The sequence below is a fragment of the Euleptes europaea genome, chromosome 2 (genome assembly GCF_029931775.1).
Source record: "Euleptes europaea isolate rEulEur1 chromosome 2, rEulEur1.hap1, whole genome shotgun sequence".
In the NCBI taxonomy this organism is placed as follows: Eukaryota; Metazoa; Chordata; class Lepidosauria; order Squamata; family Sphaerodactylidae; genus Euleptes; species Euleptes europaea.
The window spans coordinates 86,956,598-86,977,282 of record NC_079313.1 but is presented as its reverse complement, the minus strand read 5'-3'; the positions used below and the strand labels follow the sequence as shown (position 1 = coordinate 86,977,282).

Below are 20,685 nucleotides of genomic sequence, written 5' to 3'. Positions count from 1 at the left end.
GGCATGTTCTTGTCAAAATTTTGATGGACTCCATTTCTGTGGCTTGGAATAGCTCTATTGATACCCCCATCTGCTCCTGGTGACTTGTTTCTGCCAATTGCTTTCAGTGCAGCTTTCACTTCACTTTCTGAAACTGTAGGTTCTTCTTCAAAAGATTCTTCTTCAAGGGAATCTGCCATCTTTTCATCTCTTTTGTATAGTTCTTCAGTGTATTGTTCCCACCTATTCTTTATTTTGTCCTGTTCAGTTAATGTATTTCCATATTGATCTTTCAGCATGCCTAACCGTGCTTTAAATTTTCCTTTGATTTCTTGGATCTTGTGGAACAGATCTCTTGTTCTTCGTCGTCTTCTTTTTTTTGGTGGTCTTCTGTTTCTTTACACTGGTTATTATAATGGTTGTGATGTTCCACTGCCAGACGCCTCTTGATTGGATGTGCAGGAGCCCTCGGTTATTAGTCCAAACAGCTTTATTCACATAGTCATTCACACACACGAGTGGGGAGGCAGACGTATCATCTAAAATGCCAAGGAGGGATCCCGCCCTCCACACTCTAAGGAGCTAAATACATCCCCATCAAATGGGAAGCAAACTCCTTAAAGATGTACACACATCACAATGGTTCTCTTTGTCTCTACATGAGAATCACTAGAACGCTGTATTTAGACTTTTGAGTCTGTTTCTGTCACCTTCTACTTTTGCTTCTTGTCTATCTTTAGCAATTTTAAGAGTTTCCTCAGTTATTCATCAAGACTTTTCATTTCTTTTGGCTACAGCAATAGTCTTTGCGCATTCTTCCTTGATAATATCTCTGGTTTCAACCCATAGTTCTGGTTTACATTCACTTGAACTTAGTAATGCTAATATGTTCTTTACATGGACTTTAAACTCTTCAGGAATGTTGCTTTGGCACTATGAATGTTCTGGTGTTTTTCTTCAACTTTATTCTAATTTTCGATATTAACAATTCATGGTCTGTACCACAGTCGACTCCTGGTCTTGTTTTAGCAGAAAGAATAGAGCTTCCCCCATCTTCTGCTTCTAATTATGTAATCTATTTGATTTCTATACTGGCCGTCCGATGACGTCCATGTATACAATTGTCTATTTGGTTTCTTGAACCATGTTTGTAATGAACAAATTATGTCTTCACAGAATTGTATGAGTCACTTTCCTGCTTCATTTCGTGCTCCTAGCCCAAATCTTCCAACAAGATTTGATTCTGCTTTGTTTCCTACTTTTGTGTTTCAGTCACCTATGATTATCAGCACATCTTGTTTAGGTGTGTGATCAATTTCTTCCTGGACACTTGCATAAAAGCTTTCAATTTCTTCCTCAACAGCATCTGTAGTTGGGGCATAAACTTGAATGATGGTTACCGTATATACTCGCGTATAAGCTGAGTTTTTCAGCCCAAAAAAAGGGCTGAAAAAGCCGGCCTCGGCTTATACGCAGGTCAATACGGTAGAGGGAGGAGGGAGGAGGGAGGAGGGAGGAGGGAGGAGGGAGGGGGAACTTACAGCCGCCATCTTTTCCAGCCTGGGAACGGCCTCCAGAGCCCCCCTGAGGCCGCAGGGAGGGCGCTCAGCCGCCCCCGCCGCCTTTTCTTGGCCGGGAGCGGCCTCCAGAGCTCCCCTGCAGTCGCAGGGAGGGCGCTCAGCCGCCCCCTTCTCCCGCCCGGGAGCAGACTTCAGAGCCCCCCTGCAGTCGCAGGGAGGGCGCTCAGCCGCCCCCGCCGCCTTTTCTTGGCCGGGAGCGGCCTCCAGAGCTCCCCTGCAGTCGCAGGGAGGGCACTCAGCCGCCCCCTTCTCCCGCCCGGGAGCGGACTCCAGAGCCCCCCTGCAGTCGCAGGGAGGGCGCTCAGCCGCCCCCGCCGCCTTCTCCCGGCCGGGAGCGGCCTCCAGAGCCCCCCTTCGGCCGCAGGGAGGGCGCTCAGCCGCCCCCGCCACCTTCTCCCAACCGGGAGCGGCCTCCAGAGCCCCCCTTCGGCCGCAGGGAGGGCGCTCAGCCACCCCCGCCACCTTCTCCCGGCCAGAAGCGGCCTCCAGAGCCCCCCTTCGGCCGCAGGGAGGGCGCTCAGCCGCCCCCGCCGCCTTTTCTCGGCCGGGAGCGGCCTCCAGAGCCCCCCTGCGGCCGCAGGGAGGGCGCTCAGCCGCCCCCACCGCCTTCTCCTGGCCGGGAGCGGCCTCCAGAGCCCCCCTGCGGCCGTAGGGAGGCTGCTCCGCCGCCCCCGCCGGGCCGCACCACTTCCCGCCACCAGGAGCGGCCTGGGGGGCCTCCTGCAGCTGCAGGAAGGCCGCCCCCACCGGATCCGCCGCTTCCCGCCGCCAGGAGCCCAGAAGGTAAGTCTGCGGGGGGGGGAGGGGTTATAAGCCGACCCTCGGCTTATACGCGGGTGCCTAATTTTTCCCCATTTTTGGGGAGAAATTAGGCACCTCGGCTTATACGCGGGTTGGCTTATACACGGGTATGTACGGTATGTTGATAGGCTTTCCACAAAGTCTGACTGGTATTATTCAGTCAGACTTTGCATTATAGCCTCGACTGCCTGGGCTACATCTCACCTCATTATTAAAGCAACTCTTTTTCTTCTGTTTTTGTCATTCCCCAAGTAAAACACTTTGTATTTTTCTGACTGAAAATGTCCCAATCCAGTCCAACTTTTGCTCACTCACTCCCAGGATTGAAATGTTTAAACGTTCCATTTCTCATTTACAATTTCAAGCTGACCTTGATTCATGCTTCTCATGTTCCTATTATATGCTTCGAACAGCTTTGGACTTTCCTTTTGCATCCATTCACGTCAACAACTGAACTTTACCTATGCACACTAACCTAAAATAAAGGTATAATGTTTGCCAAATGTGATCAGATTTACTGTTCTACAGTCCAATGTGATCAGATTTAGACTGTTCTACAGTCCAATATTCAACGTCCACAGAAAACAGTAGACATATCTAGCACATCAGAAGCTGTGGTTTTTCACAGTGTAACACCCAGCAACATATAATTGTCCACTTTTGCTGAATTCTGGTAACATTATCAGAAGGAACTGGATGTGAATTTGTGAAACTGATTGTCATGCTTACAAATGGCTTTTGACACAAGAACATGTCCAAAGTTGCCTAACAAAAGATTGCCTTGAATTTAGAAACCAAATTTGTCCTTCCATGTTTGGTATCATTAGCCATTCCCCTTCTGGGAAAACCATTCATAACCAGTCTTTTCTGCAGTTTTGCAGCATGCCAGCCCTTAATTCTTTTTGTGGCAGGAGGCGTCTCCAACTGAGCACATAATATGTGAATGAATACTTCCCTTTTAGCCTTTCTTTTACAGCCCCCTTGATATTTTTCTAACTGTCCTTCTCTTGGTGCTGCCTTCAAAAATAACAGGCAGCCAGAGAAGGCACATTTGGGGTCTGAAGCACAAGGATGAGACAGGAGTTGTCAGACAGGAACAGACCAATGGCTCAGTATCCTCTTTACGCAGGGGCAGACATGGGATTCTACTGAAGAAGGTGTAAATCCTTCATGAAGTACCTAATTGTGCAAAACTCTATATATAGGGACATTTATTACTGACCCCAGCTGCTGCTCAGCTTGTTCTCTGAAGCACGAAGATTGATGGCACCAATGGTTCTCATCTGAGCTACTGTCACTGCAGATGCCAACTGCGTCCACAAGTTTAGTTTGCCTTTAAGTACGGTCTTGCATCAGTGAGTTCCACAGGTTAATTATATGCATTCTGCAGTGCAGGCACTCAAGTGAGGGCAGCAAACATTATTTGGGATAATAATCATAGCCAAATCATCTTCCTTTATAGATAAATTACGTGACTGGAGGGACAGTTGTGGAAGACTGATTGCTAGCTTACTCCTAGCTCTGAAATGCCTGAGAAAGAAAAGGACACAGGATTCTTAGCTTCTCTTTCCCACTATGTCCATTGCTACATACTGGTCTACAGAGAGGTTCTTCTGGGGGAGGGCACAGGTTGCTTTTAATTAACATTGCCCCATACAGATATTTTGGGCAATCCTGTAGGGCAGTGGTATTCAGTCTCTGGCTTGCAGAGATCCGTTTTCACAATTAACACTAATCAAAAGAGGCACATTTGAATTCATCCCTGGCATGAGGCCTGCATCTCAGGGAAGCTCGCAGCTTACCTGTTCCACTGAGTGAGCATCACTGCTCTAGGGGTACTTGGAATAGTTTACATTGATCTGTCTTAGGCGCATGTGTGTTCAAATGCCTGCACAACGGCACACGAGTGTTGCAATTGAAAGCAACCTTTCATACACACCCCTTCTGCTGGAGATAAGAGAACATCTCCATGAAGTTCACAGACATTAAGCACAGAAAGAAAGACAGCAACCATATTGAAAAAATATGTACAGATATGGGGTGGAGACATTGGCAGATTTTGCACTTGGGTTTTTTAGGGTAGCCTCAGCCTAGCAATTAGGATGAGGGACTCAAGTTGGTGCTTTTGTTTTCCATTTCTTAACCCTGAAAGGGTAGAAGAAGAGAACCAGTGCTCACTTGAGGGATTCTGGATGAATTCCTACAGAGTCACACATATGAAAAATATTTGAGTGTTTTTTCACAGGGATCCATGAATAGGATATTTGATTCCTGCAAGCTCCTGTTCAAGAGCATCACAGAAATATCCACATCAATGACCAATCCAGGTATAAACATTTTTTCACATGTGTTTCTGCAAGAGAACTGTTCCACAGATCAAGACCAAAGACTGATACCCTGTCAATGCAATAAAAATGTGAGTACAGCATTTACTTAATCTTAGCAGCCTATGGATATGGTTGCCAGCTCCGGGTTGGGAAATACCTGGAGATTTTTGGGACGGAGCCTGAAGAGAGCAGGGTTTGGGGAGGGGGGGACTTCAATGCCATAGAGTCCAATTGCCAAAGCAGCTATTTTCACCAGGTGAACTGATCTCTATCAGCTGGAGATCAGTTGTAACAGCAGGAGATTTCTAGCTAGTACCTGGAGGTTGGCAACCCTACCTATGGAGTCTCCACTAGCATCACACAAATGATCCCATCAGGCCAACCCATGCAGCTTGAAAGTGCTGCAGCCTCCACATGAAGCCACTTCCATGTGGAAGTGTTTCTTTCCCCATCTGAGGTGGGGAGAGAAATGTAATGTGAGAATTAGTCCTAAACATCCCATGTGTGAGAAAATTCAAGGTCTTAACTAACTACTACTTAACTAACTACTAAGTGCAGCTGCTCAAGCCAAGAAAAACCAAGCTCAACATGGCAGCACACAGGCCGGCCTCCAATGTGTTTACCTGGCTACAAGTGAACACAAGAGCTGGCCAGCCCTTAACCCACATTGCTATCAAGGGAATCACAGTGGCCAGCCCCAAGACACCATGAAGACAGCCTCACTGCAGCCACACACAGGCTGGGAAGGAGGGAAGAACTGTGTCCTCTTTCATTCAGCAGGGGTGACTCCAAGAAGCATGACATGCATGATTACCCTTCAGATCAGGGGAACAGTGGCTTAACCACATGAGAAGCGGCTGTTATTCAGGTAATGGATTTACAGTGCTCACTACTAAAGTATCAGACACAGCAATTTTTTACAGCTTTCACACTGGAATTTATGGCTTAGGGAGATGATCTCTCTATGAGGCTGGGCTCATTTCCTTATTTAGTACCTTAGGAGGAAAATTTATGTTTTCTCTAAAATTTTGTTTTGAAAGGTAACTTGCAATTGCATGCACTTACATGCACAGCCATACATATTATCTGTGCACATACAGGCACCATATAGAAATCATATGCAAATTATGTCCTTGTAGAAATGTGTTCAAGATAAATACACATGCACAAAGGAGATCCCTACAGTGCACACAACAGTGCACACACTTAAACTGTCTCTTATACCCCACATGTACCTCTTCTCAAAAAAGTGAGCCAGCCGAGGCAGCCACCCCCACTCCCCCTCAATCTGGGCTGGCAAGGCCTGGCCTGGCCTAATCAAGTGACATTTACATCATATCTGGCCCTCATAAAAATTGAGCTCAATACCCCTGGCCTAAGAGATGGGGTTGTAGCCTGACCCAGCTTCAAGCCAACTTGCTTATACTGCTGGGAATATGCACATGAAAAATGATTACAAAAAGCAGAATGGTCCACTCTCAGAAGATCAAGTCTCAATGGAGTTGCCAAGGAGAATTTGTGGCAACAGTTTTAGTTAGAAGTGGGCGTATGTCAGACAGGAACAATTTGCCTGCGCCAGGGGTGTCAAAACACTGCCACTCACTCTTCCTCTGCTGATGCTTGGGAGGATGCTAGTGGCTCAAGATTGCCTTTATAGGGGTTCCACTTCAACAAGTGAAAATGGAAGGAGAGTTTTAATTTTATTTATTTATTTTCGTATTTCAAACCCACCCTTCCCAGCCGCAGCTGGCTCAGGGTAGGTAACAACATCTAAAACCATACACAAATTCGTAGCAGCCATAAAACATCTGTAGAACAATTAAAATAAATCCCTAAGGCATAAAATCATTAAAATTAGAAATCAAAACCAAAGATGGTGTATAGTCCCCCTTGTGCTGATTGTAGAGCAGGCAGTCACCCTTCCAAAACCATACAATATACATATGGGGGGGAGGGGAGGAAGGCCAGTAAAGATGGTACCTGCGGCTGCCCTCAACTGTAGGCCTGATAGAAAAGCTCTGTCTTGAAGACCCTGCAGAACTCTGTAAGATCCCACAGGGCCCTGATGGTACCAGGCAGAGCACTCCACCAGGCTGGAGCCAGGGTGGCTCTGGCTTGGTGGAATGCTCTGCCTGGTACCATCAGGGCCTTGTGGGATCTTACAGAGTTCTGCAGGGTCTGCAAGACAGAGCCCTGGCTCTCATCGAGGACAGTTGCACATTCTTTGGGCCAGGTTCCACCAGCAAATTATCATCCGATGATCGTAATGTCCTTTGGGGGATATACCAGGAGAGGTGGTCCCAAAGATACAAGCATCCCAGACTGTGTAAGGCTTTAAAGGTCAAAACTAGCACCTTGAACCTGATCCGATACTCCAGGTATAGCCGGTGCAAGTGGTAAAGCACTGGCTGTATGTGCTCCTGGAGTGAGGTTTCCATAAGGAGCCTTGCCACCGCATTCTGTACTGGCTGGAGCTGTCGGCTCAATCTCAAGGGCAGCCCTACGTAGAGCAAGTTACAGTAATTAACGAAGAATGCTTTTAATCAGCGGCAAGGTGATGGGCAGGTCTCTTCACGTAACCTGCTGCAACACAGAGGGAACACAGAAACAAAAGCAAGGTGGAGTCCTTAGCAGGGTGGGAGCCAGCGTGGTGTAGTGGTAAAGAGCGGTGGTTTGGAGCGGTGGAGTTCGATTCCCCACTCCTCCACATGAGCGGCGGAGGCTAATCTGGTGAACTGGATTTGTTTCCCCACTCCTACACACGAAGCCAGCTGGTGACCTTGAGCGAGTCACATTCTCTCAGCCCCACCTACCTCATAGGGTGTCTGTTGTGGGGAGGGGAAGAGAAGGTGATTGTAAGCCGGTTTGAGTTTCCCTTAAGTGGTAGAGAAAGTCGGCATATAAAAACCATCTTCTCTTCTTCTTTAAAGTAGTAATTGGCATAAATAAGAGCAAAAGCTCAGGTAAAAGTATACCAGAGTATTAAATTAAGACCCAGTCAATAATATAAGAAGCCACCTCTAGCAGCACAGAACTTTCATGAGAAAGTATTCAAACATGATAGAAGAATGCCTTTGAAAGCAAGGGGCCAAATGTGCCTGAAGAACCAACAGCAGCAAATTATCCCCTCCTCACACACACACACACACACACACAAATCCATCTCTCTGCAACCCCATCAGAAAATGGTATGGAAGACAATGGGGAAAAAATGGAAACCTATTTTAAAAGCAAACTGTTTCTAAAGCAGGCCTGAGAGAGGCATTCAAAAGCTGGGTGAGCAAGAGATTAAAGAACAAGGGATCCCCCACTACCTGCTGCTGCTGAAAGTGAAGGAGTTCCACTGGGCTGATCTCTCCATTGGTTTCGCCACTGGCTCCGCCCTCTCTTCCACACCCACCGCCGCCTCCACTGCCATCAGTTGGATTGTTAAGACTGCTGACCCCGTTCTGACTGGAGGGAGTGGAACGTATTGTCTCAGAGGCAGATTCAACCATCATGACTTGCTAGCAGCACCTGCAAAAGAAAAGTAACATCTCTGAGCAAAGGTTTGAGCCAACAATATTGTCTGAGAAACACCAAGTGTCTTCCCCTGCTGAATACTGATCCCACTGTGATGACTTAAACAGGCAGGCATCCTTTTTTGTAGGGGTCCTAGTCCTCACTCTTTACCACAGCCTCCTCAGTGTATGCATGCTTTAAGATGGAGAACGGGAATTTAAAAAAAAGAAATTTGCCTCTGCACAGATAAGCCCACAGAATTATTTACATAACTATATCTTCAGTAGACACAGCCAACATTACCGTACCTTTTTAACAGAGGAAAAGCCATACAAAAATTTGGTGTATCAGCTGCTAGGAGCAGCTTTCACAACAAACTAACCTAAATGTGATCCCTGATATCAACTTGCTTGGGCCAGAGAAGCCCCTGGAGTCCTAGAAAAAAGGACATGCAACTTTATCAACCCTTAAATGTTTTTGTTGAGCAGCTCCTTTCCAAAAGCTTTGAGAGGACTAAAGGGTGACTGGATTATAGATGCCTTCCAAGGGGATGGTAAATAAAGTCTGCCAGAGTACAATCCTGATATCCCTACTTGCAGCCATCAATAAACAATTTTTAAAAAAATTACATCACAGAAATTAAGCAGTCCTAGGATCTCCCATGATAAGAGAGGTTGTTCAATCACAGTACTGATGAATTTCTCACCTACCCATGCAAAAGTGTTTCTTCAAACTCTTTTAAAGAAACTAAATCCTTCCATCACAAAAAAAAGTTGCTTTGAAAGCTTAGAAGCCCTATCTTAAATGCCCAGGCAAACGCCAATGGCCACTTTGGGGTCAGGAAGCTATTTTCCTCCAGGCCAGATTGGCCAAGGATCCTGGAGGGTGGTTTTTTTTGCCATCTTCTGGGCAGGGAGCAGGGGTCACTGGGTGTGTGTGGGGGGAGGTAGTTATGAATTTCCTGCATTGTGCAAGGGGTTGGACTAGATGACCTGGAGGTCCCTTCCAACTCTATGATTCTATGAAGTAGTGTCCAGAAAAGAAGGTATAGTCCAAGCTCCTACAGATATGCAGCAGTTTAATTCTGCAAAGTTCTTGGCAAACTAAGACTAGATTTATTTTGAAAATTGAGTCCTAACAAAGCCAAAAAGGTAAAAAAAAAATCCATTAGAGAGAAGGGCTCAGATTTTAAACTCAAACATCTGAAGTCTGCTTTTCACAAGACATTTTTACTGTACATGGCTGAAAAGGTGGAGGCATGGGTAAGACCAATCACCATCCCAACCACGATCTGCCTACTTTCTGTGCAATAGATAACACCATAGGAGTAGCAGTAGTTGGGTAAGCAATGCAGTAGACTCGAGTTATGTCAAACAAACAAAACAAAAAACATTTGTAATGTCCATTAAAGTTTATTTTCTCTTTTAAATGGAAGCAGGGGGTGAGAAGAAAGTACCTTAGTTGTACCATACACACACACAATCACACAGGAGGCATTTATTCTAGCATCAGAAAGATGACACTGAGGAAGCCAGCGATCAAGAAGGGGCAGAAAGGACTATGGGTGACTGCATTTTAGAAACTGGTATACACATGTAGCAGAGTGAAGTGGTAGAATATACTGTATTATATCGGGCTGCAGATAGGGGAATGGCATTTTTAAGTGTTCCTCCAATTAAAAAACTCCCTTCATGGGAAACAAAACCAAAGAAGATGATCACATCAGAAAGAAGCAATCTAACGCACCTACAGGCTGAATTGGCATAATCTACCACCTCAGAACTTATCACCTCATCTCTACCACACAGTGCTGCGTGTATAGCCAGTCTTTGTAGTCAAACCTCAAACCCTCTGCATCTGAGAGATTCAAGAGAAGATTCAAGAGAAGATTCAAGTCTGGGAACACGGGCAGGGCAAATGCAGCAGCATGGCTTTTCATTTCCTGTCCTCTCTTTTCCAGCCAAGCTTATCCAAGGTCCTCTCTTTTGTTTGGAAGTAGAGCAGTTGGTGGGTCATAAAACAAAGCAGCAAGGAAGGAAAATGATGCATGGCTCCCTTCCACAACACTTCTACTCTTCTTTCTATCCAATTTGGATTTTGGTGTTCTCAAGGGGTCCATCCAGACACCCTCACTGAGATGGGGGATATGGAGGATCGATTTAGCCTAATCGGTTCTGGAAATAACATTAGAGAAAGCATTATGAGCGCTCTTTAAAAGTGCTACAGAAATCCAAAATGTTTATAATATCTTTAGTAGGCACACCAGTTCTATTGAGGAGCCTCTTTTACTGCTTACAGGGAGAAAAAGTTGTAAAAGAAAGCAATATTGGATAGGGAGGACTAGATGGGGTCTCCCTGCACAGCAGTGAATATGCTTCTAAGGAATTTATAAATATACAATAATTGTGTCTTCCCTAAAGGACTCATTAAGAACAGTTTCTCACACATACCAAGATAAATTAACTGGAGGCATAAGAGGAACAGAAAGGAATCCCCCCTTTTTTATTTTACTTTGTTTCTCTCACACATTCCAGACCACACCTTATGAATGACTTTATTTGGAGTAAGTCAACTGCTGTTTCAATCCACAATCAAGAGCATGACCAATGGGAAAAAACTGAGTAAATTGATAGCAGGAATTATCTGTTGAAATCCTCAATGGACAGCCACAACAGTTGGTATCCACTTCCGAAGGGCTACAAAACTCTTAGTATTAAAAGTTTTTAAACACTTTCAAAATGCATCTTGATTCCTTTTTAAAATGTCTGGCTCAAGGAACCATTAGAACTCAACACAATCAGGTTCTTGGGCTTCCTTCTGCAACCACAGAAGCTCGTAGTTTACTTTACACAAAGTGAAAACAGATTCCAGTGTATATTCCCATGATTTCAGTAAGACAGCAAACAATTATGCAAATAAAAAGGAGCAAGCACAATCTTGAAAACCGACAACACCAATTCTTTTAAGATCAATGGGCAAAGTTTTGACTCTATATGGTGCTACCATTTCACCCTAATAATCCTATCTACAATAAATCTAACAGTAAAACAAAGTGCTAACACACAACAGACACCCTGGGGTATCTCTCATTTTAATTTTGTCTCTCAACAAAGGAAACAATAGTGGTTATGTCTCCTCGTAGGCAGCTTCTTCCCATAGCAGAAAAGCTGGAGCACAAAACCTTTACGGACTGATCAGACAGGCGGCCAGCAAGTTTGAAAGTGGAAGGGCAGGAGGGGGGAAGAACGAGAGAGGAGAGGGAGGGATGTTTCTTTTTCTCCCCCCCCCCCACCTTTTCTTTTCTGTGTGTGGATTTTCTCCCTTCTTTTTTGGCATGATAGACCGACAAACTGAGAACAACATAATTGCTGAAATGTGGCATGTAATAATAGCTATTCAGAAGCTGATCATTCATATTAAACAGGGTGAAGCAAGCTTCTCATTTGCATGTTTGAGATTATATGCATTTCAAAAGTCATTTCCGCAGGGTGTATGAATGACATTAATTCCCATGTGGAGTTGTCGACTCCCTCCTGTAGTCCCTCACACTATCAAACACACACGTACGCACACTTGCACGCACAGGCTGAATGGCATACTTGTAGCTGCAGGAGAATTCAAGGGCGCGGACAGTACTGCATTTTTTGTTTTGTTATATATGTTTGTGTGTATGCACACACATGTGTATGTATGTTTCAGGCTAGTAATGCATAACATGGTTTTGGAAGAACAACATTTGGAGAAAAGGTTTGGGGAGACGGTCACAAGAGCTACAAAGTTACTAGAAAAGGTGGCAAATGTTTTGTGCAAACAGACAGGAGTATCATTTAGTTTTTGTACTTGTACACTAACTGTACAGTGTTGTATGACAAAGCATTCCAAACTTGCATCCTTCTATTTTGTGGAGCCCAGAAGAGAGCTGCTCTCTTACACCATAAAAAGGTATAAAGGTATCAGGCCAATTGTCAGAAAGGGAAATTGCCTCTCAAAATCTCAGATCACACAGTCATTTTTCTTGACCTACCAAAACTCACTGTGAGCACATCACATCCAATACTAACTCACCACTCTCAGTGCCCAAGTTCTTCCGTCTCTTTATTTTCTTACAATTTATCAGCTTCCTTCCTGAGTCTAACATTAGGAAAATTTTCACAATAAATGTCTAGAAGCCTCTGGTGTATTATTTGTAAGCATGCTGTTAACATCAAAAGGAAAGCAGGAGAGACATTTCACATGCATGTTCTCACCAATGCAAAATTTACTTATTACAAGCATGGGAAATGCAAAGCCCATTTTATAGCTCACATATTAGCTTCCTCAGTCATAGGGTTGCCAAGTTACAGGTGGGGCCTGGAGAGCTCTCGTGATTTACAACTGATCTCCAGATGGTAGTGATCAGCTCTGCTTGGGAAAATGGTTGCTTTGGAGGGTGGAGTTTATGGCATTACACTGCACTGAATCCCCTCCCCTCCCCAGGATCCATCCACAAATGTCCAGGAATTTTCCAGCCCAGACTTGGCAACCCTGTTCTGACATGTTGATGGGGTTGCCAACCTCCAGGTACTAGCTGGTGATCTCCTGCTATTACAACCGATCTCCAGCCAACAGAGATCAGTCCACCTGGAGAAAATGGCTGCTTTGGCAATTGGACCCTATAGCATTGAAGTTCGTCCCCTCCCCAAACCCTGCCCTCCTCAGGCTCTGCCCCAAAAACCTCCTGCCGGTGGCAAAGAGGGACATTGCAACCCTACATGCTGAACAGATCTTCTCCTATCTCCTGTTCCATTATAACTTTTATTCCGCAGGTAACTCAGAATTGCTACCCCTACACAGTAAGGGGGGAAACCATGCAACTTGCTCCAAAAATCTTGAGATTCCATTTCAGGTCAAGACAGTTTGAGCTGGGGTGGAGGGAGATTTTTCTCAGTTCAGCAATTATTTTTTATTCCTCAGAGCATTAACTGCAGTTTTCTTTTCTAGCTTTACTTCACAGACAAAAGAATTAGTTGACTGTATGCACACAGTTAAGCATATAGGGACTAAGGGCTGCCTCACACATTGAGTTCATAGGTACCATAAAATATTTGCATATATTTGTAAGAATTCAGCAGGTATGCACAAAGATGTTTAGATGAATTATGTAAGTTCATGCACCAGGGACTGGATGCAGTTCCCTGCTATATATGCACCCTGTGACAAAAATGTGTTTGCTACCATGTAGTACATGATGCAGCCCTGAAGTAGTTAAATATTTTCTTGTGATTGAGCATAGATGCTGGAAAAAAATTCCAGTCTGAGAAAATCCATGCACACTAGGAGCTCAACCAAAGATAACCACTATGGATCTGCCCCATGAGAACCAAATTTTCAGTATATGGGCCTAGAGAAGACAAGAGTTACTGGAAAAGACAATCATGCCAGGAAAAGTTGAAGGCAGCAGGAAAAGAGAAAGACCCAACATGAGATGTATTGACTCAGTAAAGGAAGCCACGGCCTTCAGTTTGCAAGACTGATTAATTAATGATAGGACATTTTGGAGGTAATTAATTCATATGGTCACCATAAGTCGGATGTGACTTGACGGCACTTAACACACACACACCATAACCCTGTAAGGGTCCTGAGATTTTTGTTAAGAGAAAGGGTTTCAAAGCTACGTAAACTCATGCACCACATAATAATTTTAACTTCCTACAATAACCTCCCAGGTATTCAACAGCTTGGACTGCATGGGACTTCCAAGTATTTATTATCCATCAGAATGCATATATAACAATTTGAATACAAATTTATGAGGAAACATTCCTTTTTCCCCAAATAGGAAATATTGCATAATATTCCGAACACATGGGACATTGTGATAATACTGACAATAGGTCATACATGAAACCCTAAACAAGCAAAGCACTACTGCAGAACACTAAAGTGAAATGGTCCCTGCCAATCTTGCCTACAGACAGTGTTAAATATATGGTCTGAGGAAAACCAGACAGTAATGCCAAAGACATTCCAAATCAAGCCATGCCACGTTAGGGTTGCCAACTGCCAGGTAGTAGCAGGAGATCTCCCACTAATTCAACTGATCTCCAACCAATAGAGATCAGATCACCTGGTGAAAAATGGCCACTTTGGCAATTGAACTCTATGGTACTGAAGTCCCTCCCCGTCCCAAACCCCACCCTCCTCAGGCTCTGCCCCAAAACCTCCCACCGGTGGCAAAGAGGGACCTGGCAACCCTATGCCACATGCATGCCACCCAAACATTATTCTTCCCCGCAACCTGCATTTAAACTACACAAGATACTACTAGGGTTGCCAACCTCCAGGTACTAAAAGCAGTACAGGAAACTTGTATACACACAAAGTGCAAATATTTATAAGCTACTGAGGTGAAACCTAGACCATATACTTGACATATACACAATTATATACAATATATACAATTCACACAGAAAAATTGAATAAAAGTTCCAAAGGTCTCAGCAGAGACCTTTGGAACTTTTATTCAATTTTTTTGTGTTGTGTATATGTCAAGTATATGGTCTAGGTTTCACCTCAGTAGCTTATAAATATTTGCACTTTGTGTGTATACAAGTTTCCTGTACTGCTTTTTATAACCATTCGGTACAAGTACAGAGGTGCCGTTTTTCTCCCCAACCTCCAGGTACTAGCTGGAAATCTGTTATTACAACTGATCTCCAGCCGATAGAGATCAGTTCACCTGGAGAAAATGGCTGCTTAGGCAATTGGACTCTATGGCACTGAAGTCCCTCCCCTCCCCAAACCCCACCCTCCTTAGGCTCCACCCAAAAAACCTCCCGCCAGTGGCAAAGTGGGACCTGGCAACCCTAGGTACTATGCAAGGTACTAGCAAGGAATATACCAGAAATCAAAATATTGTCGAAGGCTTTCACGGTCAGAGTTCATTGGTTCTTGTAGGTTATCCGGGCTGTGTAACCGTGGTCTTGGAATTTTCTTTCCTGACGTTTCGCCAGCAACTGTGGCAGGCATCTTCAGAGTAGTAACACTGAAGGACAGTGTCTCTCAGTGTCAAGGGTGTAGGAAGAGTAATATATAGTCAGAAAGGGGTTGGGTTTGAGCTGAGTATTGTCCTGCAAAAGTATTGTCCTGTAAGTATCAAGATAATGTGCTAATGAGGGTATGGTATGTTAATATGGAACCATTGTATCCTGAAGTGATCTGTTAATGTGTGTAATCCAAAACTAATCTGTATGGCTATTGTTGAATGTTGTCTTTGTCTGGAGGTTTTTCAGGGCAGGAAGCCAAGCCTTATTCATTCTTAAACTCTCCTCTTTTCTGTTAAAGTTGTGCTGATGTTTATGAATTTCAATGGCTTCTCTGTGCAATCTGACAAAATAGTTGGTAGAATTGTCCAGTCTTTCAGTGTCTTGGAATAAGACCCTGTGTCCTGTTTGTGTCAGTCCATGTTCAGCCACTGCTGATTTCTCAGGTTGGCCAAGAGAGACACTGTCCTTCAGTGTTACTACTCTGAAGATGCCTGCCACAGTTGCTGGCGAAACGTCAGGAAAGAAAATTCCAAGACCACGGTTACACAGCCCGGATAACCTACAAGAACCATACCAGAAATCAATTTGCTGAAACCAAACTTTCCCAGTTGTATACACCTGACAATCGACCCTACATATATGCCCGCCCTCCTTTTTGTGTGTCAAAGCATATTTTCCTCTCCTTCCTTTTACAGTTCTTAATTTCAGTTGTCAAACTTTCACAATGTTTAACAATTTTTTTTCAAGCACATGTATTTTATATGTAGAAAATCTATTTTCAAATAAAAGAGAAAAGCCTAATGAGAGTATAGACTGTAGACTGTTGGATAGAAAATGCTGCTTACAGTTTTAGAGGGACATGTCAAATAGCTAACTTCTATTGATAAATGCCAGCAACATTAAAAAAAATTAACTGCTGGGGGATACAGGGGGGGAAAGTCTTATTCCCATGTATGATGGTTGCCAAGAAAAACTTGACATGCAACCCTAAAAGTGGCTTTAAACCCAGGAAAGCAGTAACAAGTTATTGCTTTTAAACACACCATAATTTGGAAAAAGTTTTAAATTATGAGTTTTAAATATGTCAGGTTCCAGTGCTATGGCACCCAGAGGGCTCTATAAGCCAGAAGCATGTTCAATATGTTATATGCATCACGTGTTTCCTGCTCTAATGAGCTTAAGGATTGCTTTTCATGGTATTGTTGTAGAATGTGCATCATGTGTATGCATATGCACCTGTGAGGGAGGGAACTGTACGCTCTTGACATGCGTACAAGGCATTTACGCCTAAGTTTAATTCACACATAACAAGACCAAGTGCTCCCTGTTCACCCATTTCCTGGATTGTTCTAATCACAGTCGGCCATGACGTTCATTCAGGCTAGCAACACCCAAACCATGCACTGCAAGCCATAGTTTTAAGTCCAAACAAGATTAGAACTAGCAGGAAATGGAGGAGGAAACTGGAGAAGGGAGTCCATGGCACATTTTTAACACTAAACTATGATGAAACACATAGAAGTAGTTACTTAAAAATAAAACAAAGATCACTATGAGAAAGGGGCATCGTATCAGCAGACGACCCATTGAATCAAGGTCAATGTACAGCTTCATACCTTGGCTTCTCTCAAACAGCTCCAGTATTCCATACACCTTAGCCTCATTTCTGTACACACCTAGCCCACTACCAAGTCCAATAAAAAGTAGTATAATGCTACCTACAGAATTGCCTTTCTTTAGATGCTTCCTTCTTGCAAAAACTTGAGGCACTGGGGCTGAGTTGTTTCCCTGAATTCCTTATTCACAGACTAACAGTGCAATCCAAAAGAGAGTTACTCCAGTCTAAACCTATTCATTTCAATGGATTTAAACTGGAGTAATTCGGCATGGGATTGTGCTGAAAGGACCCTATTCTAGCCATATCTTTAGTAGGCAGGCAAAATAACACATGCTCAACAACTCATTTAAATTGTGCTGCTATGAGTGTGCAACAGTGCAATGCCCACCCAAGTGACACATCTCTGGTATATTGGAGTTGTGCATGAAGTGGCAAAGCTCAGTTTAAATGAGATGCTTGGTGAAAAACTACATGGGTATGATCTTATCTGCCAGCATCAAATTTAAATCAGGCCTCATTACTAACTTTTTAGAACCCTTGAGAGGATTACAGAGGGGGTTGTTGCTATAACTACAACCCATTTCCACAGCATAAACACATACAAGTATTCCTCTAAGCAACTGTTATGACTATCTACACCATTTTGTCTAAATATAGAGGAAGAGATGTGGGTAGGGTTGCCCGCTCCATGGTGGGAAAAACCTCAAGATTTTTTGGGTGGAGCCTGAAGAGGGTGGGGTTTGTGGAGGGAGGGACTTCAATCCCATAGAGTCCAATTGCCAAAGCAGCCATTTTCTCCAGGTGAACTAATCTGTCGGCTGGAGATCAGTTGTAATAGCAGGAGATCTCCAGCTAGTACCTGGAGGTTGGCAACCCTAGATGTGGGTACAACCCCAATCAACTCCATGGGCTTCGCTTATCAACAATGTGCATTGCCCCAAGCCCCTTGAAGGAAGGACAGGTTAAAATTATAACAGCATAGAAAGCAGGTTTTCAGGCAAGAATATACCCAGTGTTCCACGACTGATGTATATGTGTGGTTCATATCAAAATGGCAACCAAATAGGAGGACTGCTGACAGGCTAGATTTAAAGCAACCTGATAGGCCTTGTTTTTAGTAAGAGCATAGCCTAGATGCTGGGGAATATATATAAACATTTTTAAAAAATAAGTGAACGATGGTAATTTTTCAGCCTTTCTGTGAGAGTTAACCTCATATATAAGCATGAAACACATATACAACACAGAGCCTAGATTGGGGGGGAGCGCTCATCTTTCAGTGATTAATTGAAGCATTGTGATTGGATCACTAATTACTGTTCTTTGTGACCAGAATCAAAATAATTCATTCAACAATTACCCTTCCATTTCACTTTCCATATTTGTTTGTTTCAAAGAATACCTTTTATTTGACAATGAAAGGGGGGGAGAAGAAGGAAAAAAAAGTCAGAGTAAAGGAGTATAGAGAGAGATCCAATACCATATGGCAGATAGGCATATTAATTACCGCTGCTTTTTAATTAACAATTGCTTAATCCGAGCAGTAACATTTGCCTTGACATCTTTTGACTCTCTGCTAACCTGTGAAGTGCGCATGCCATGCCAAGTCATCAATTAATTTTTATTGACGTTTTCTTCCCCTAAACAGGCACAATACCAGGGTTTTCCAATTAACACCTCCGCACTCTCTAATTAGTGCAATTAACAGGCTGATGGATGCCCGGAGTTTCCCTGGGAGAGAGAGCACAGAGATCAGCTGGTTTTGCTATGTGGACAGATCTCCCACTGAGAGCAAGCACACATAACAACGCACACTTGTTATCTCCTAAAATGGAGCAACTGAAAATAAGGGCATATATTCTAAGAATTAATCTGTATATGGGGGCAGGCATATTAATCATCATACCAATATGCATGCACACATCAGAACATTCAGCAATGTAATGATTCATACCTTCTTAAACTCTCAAATACACCATTTAAGCAAAGCTCTCACAGCAGCAAAAATTCCCTTTCAGGTGAGTATTGCCAGTCATTCCAGAAGTGTCTTAATCCAATTAAACATACTATTTTCTTTCTCAATATGGCGTTCCCAAGAGACCACAACATCTATGCCTATCCCATTCCCATTTAGCGGTCCAAACACCTCAAACCAAAACAGAAAAGATTTGAGGTTCTTGTAGCACATTTTGAAAAGCATTTGCAGAGGATCATTTCAACCTGCACAAACCTTACTAGAGACCTGGTTGACATAAGCTCACTACCCCATACCCTTGTGCTTTGCTCTTGTGAACATTAATCAATAAGTTATCTTGCACCGGTCACTCAAAGCTGCCAGAAAATCCATGTCTCGAACTCCTCCTCAAACGAGAGCCTCCCCAACTGTCACAGAATCTTCAGGCATCAAAGATTCTGTCCTCACCATACATGCATTTGATTTGTGGCACAAGCCACATGTGTATCATCTGTTCATGTTTCCTTCCCCACACCCAAATAACAGTGAATGATGAGAAGAAAGGAAGAGATGACAACCACACCCCAGAAGACAATGAAGTGAAGAAGAAAAACTCCCCATTGTTTCCTACTTGTAAAGCAGGTTTAAGAATAAAAATGCATCTTCTTTGGAAAAGTGTAAAGACATCTAAGGACTGAACAGTATCTGGCAGAGGGCAAAATCCACTTCAAGTATCTGATCTGGGTGGATTTACTTTTAAAGTAGTAAGACAACAGACAGAAAGGAGGTAGTTGTGTATGCCCCACCCACCTCCTTACACATAATTAGAAAAGAGGTCTGGTGAACAATATAACCCATGTGCAGTTCATACAGTCAGAGTTGAGAGAGCAAACATCTATCTAGCCCAGATCTCTGGTCAAATACAGGAGCATTCACTCAGTGTCCCACCCCAGTCTTTGATCAACATACAGCAAAAACTGGTGGTGTCCACACTGCAAATAGTTCCAGATTAGTGGAGATGATTGAAATAAATAGATTACACACACATAGCATTGTGTTTTTCTCACACAGAGTTCCAATTTACAGACCAATCTGAGCAAAAGGAAGATTTCTTCCACGCCAACGTACAGTGTTCAGACTAGAAATGTATGGAAGAGCAGAACTATATACTACCCAGAATCTCATCTGATCTCATCATTCAATGATCTCCGAGAGAGATGAGGGTGTAGTAGGAGAATCTCTTCTTAACCCTAGTTAACGTGTACACATACCCAGATTTGCAAATGCATCTCTAAATTTTCTGCACCGTCTATCACAACTCAGCTGAAGGTTGGCAGTGAATGAGCTTTTAAACTACTGGCAGCAATCTGGGCTACAATTTATTTCTGGCTAGAAGACGGAACATGCTCTTGTCATATTTTAATAACCATAATCTCAAAGATCCTAATTCACACACCTCTGGGCAATTCCCATTCAGTTACCAACTCTGCAATTTCAACCCCTCCCAACATTTCAACCAAACCGGTTTGCCCGATACATTCTTTCATGCTCCAGACACATTGAGACAGGAAAAGTCTGCAGCCAGGAACAGCACTAGGATTACCACCCCAAGTCAAGTGCACAAAAGGTCTTCCCCCACAGTTGTGAATGCCAGGGATGAAGCACATCAGCATGCAGTTCTCTGAGGAAGAATACGCTACAGCATAGACACCATATGGAAAAGTAGCACTAGGTGAATAAAGCGTTTACCTTCTTCACTCAAGGCTGTTCTTAATAGCCTAGCGGTGTATGTTGTTGCAGAGTTCCAGATATGACCTTCAAGATGTTTAACAGGTTGTGCAGTCAAAAGGCACAATGGTTGATAGTGATAGTGTGGGACTCTAGCCGCCACAATAAA

At 43.6% G+C, this 20,685-nt stretch overlaps 1 protein-coding gene across 7 annotated transcripts in view; it reads right to left on the bottom strand.

Moving 5' to 3' along the window:
* FOXP4 (forkhead box P4) overlaps nucleotides 1-20,685 on the bottom strand; it is a 159,484-nt gene that overhangs the window by 106,775 nt on the left and 32,024 nt on the right. For all 7 annotated transcript variants that reach the window (XM_056844085.1, XM_056844088.1, XM_056844086.1 and 4 more), the window contains one exon: nucleotides 8,002-8,203. In XM_056844085.1, coding sequence (XP_056700063.1) covers nucleotides 8,002-8,187 — 186 coding nt within the window. In that variant the 5' untranslated portion in view covers nucleotides 8,188-8,203. Of the gene's footprint in view, nucleotides 1-8,001; nucleotides 8,204-20,685 lie in introns of those variants that run through there.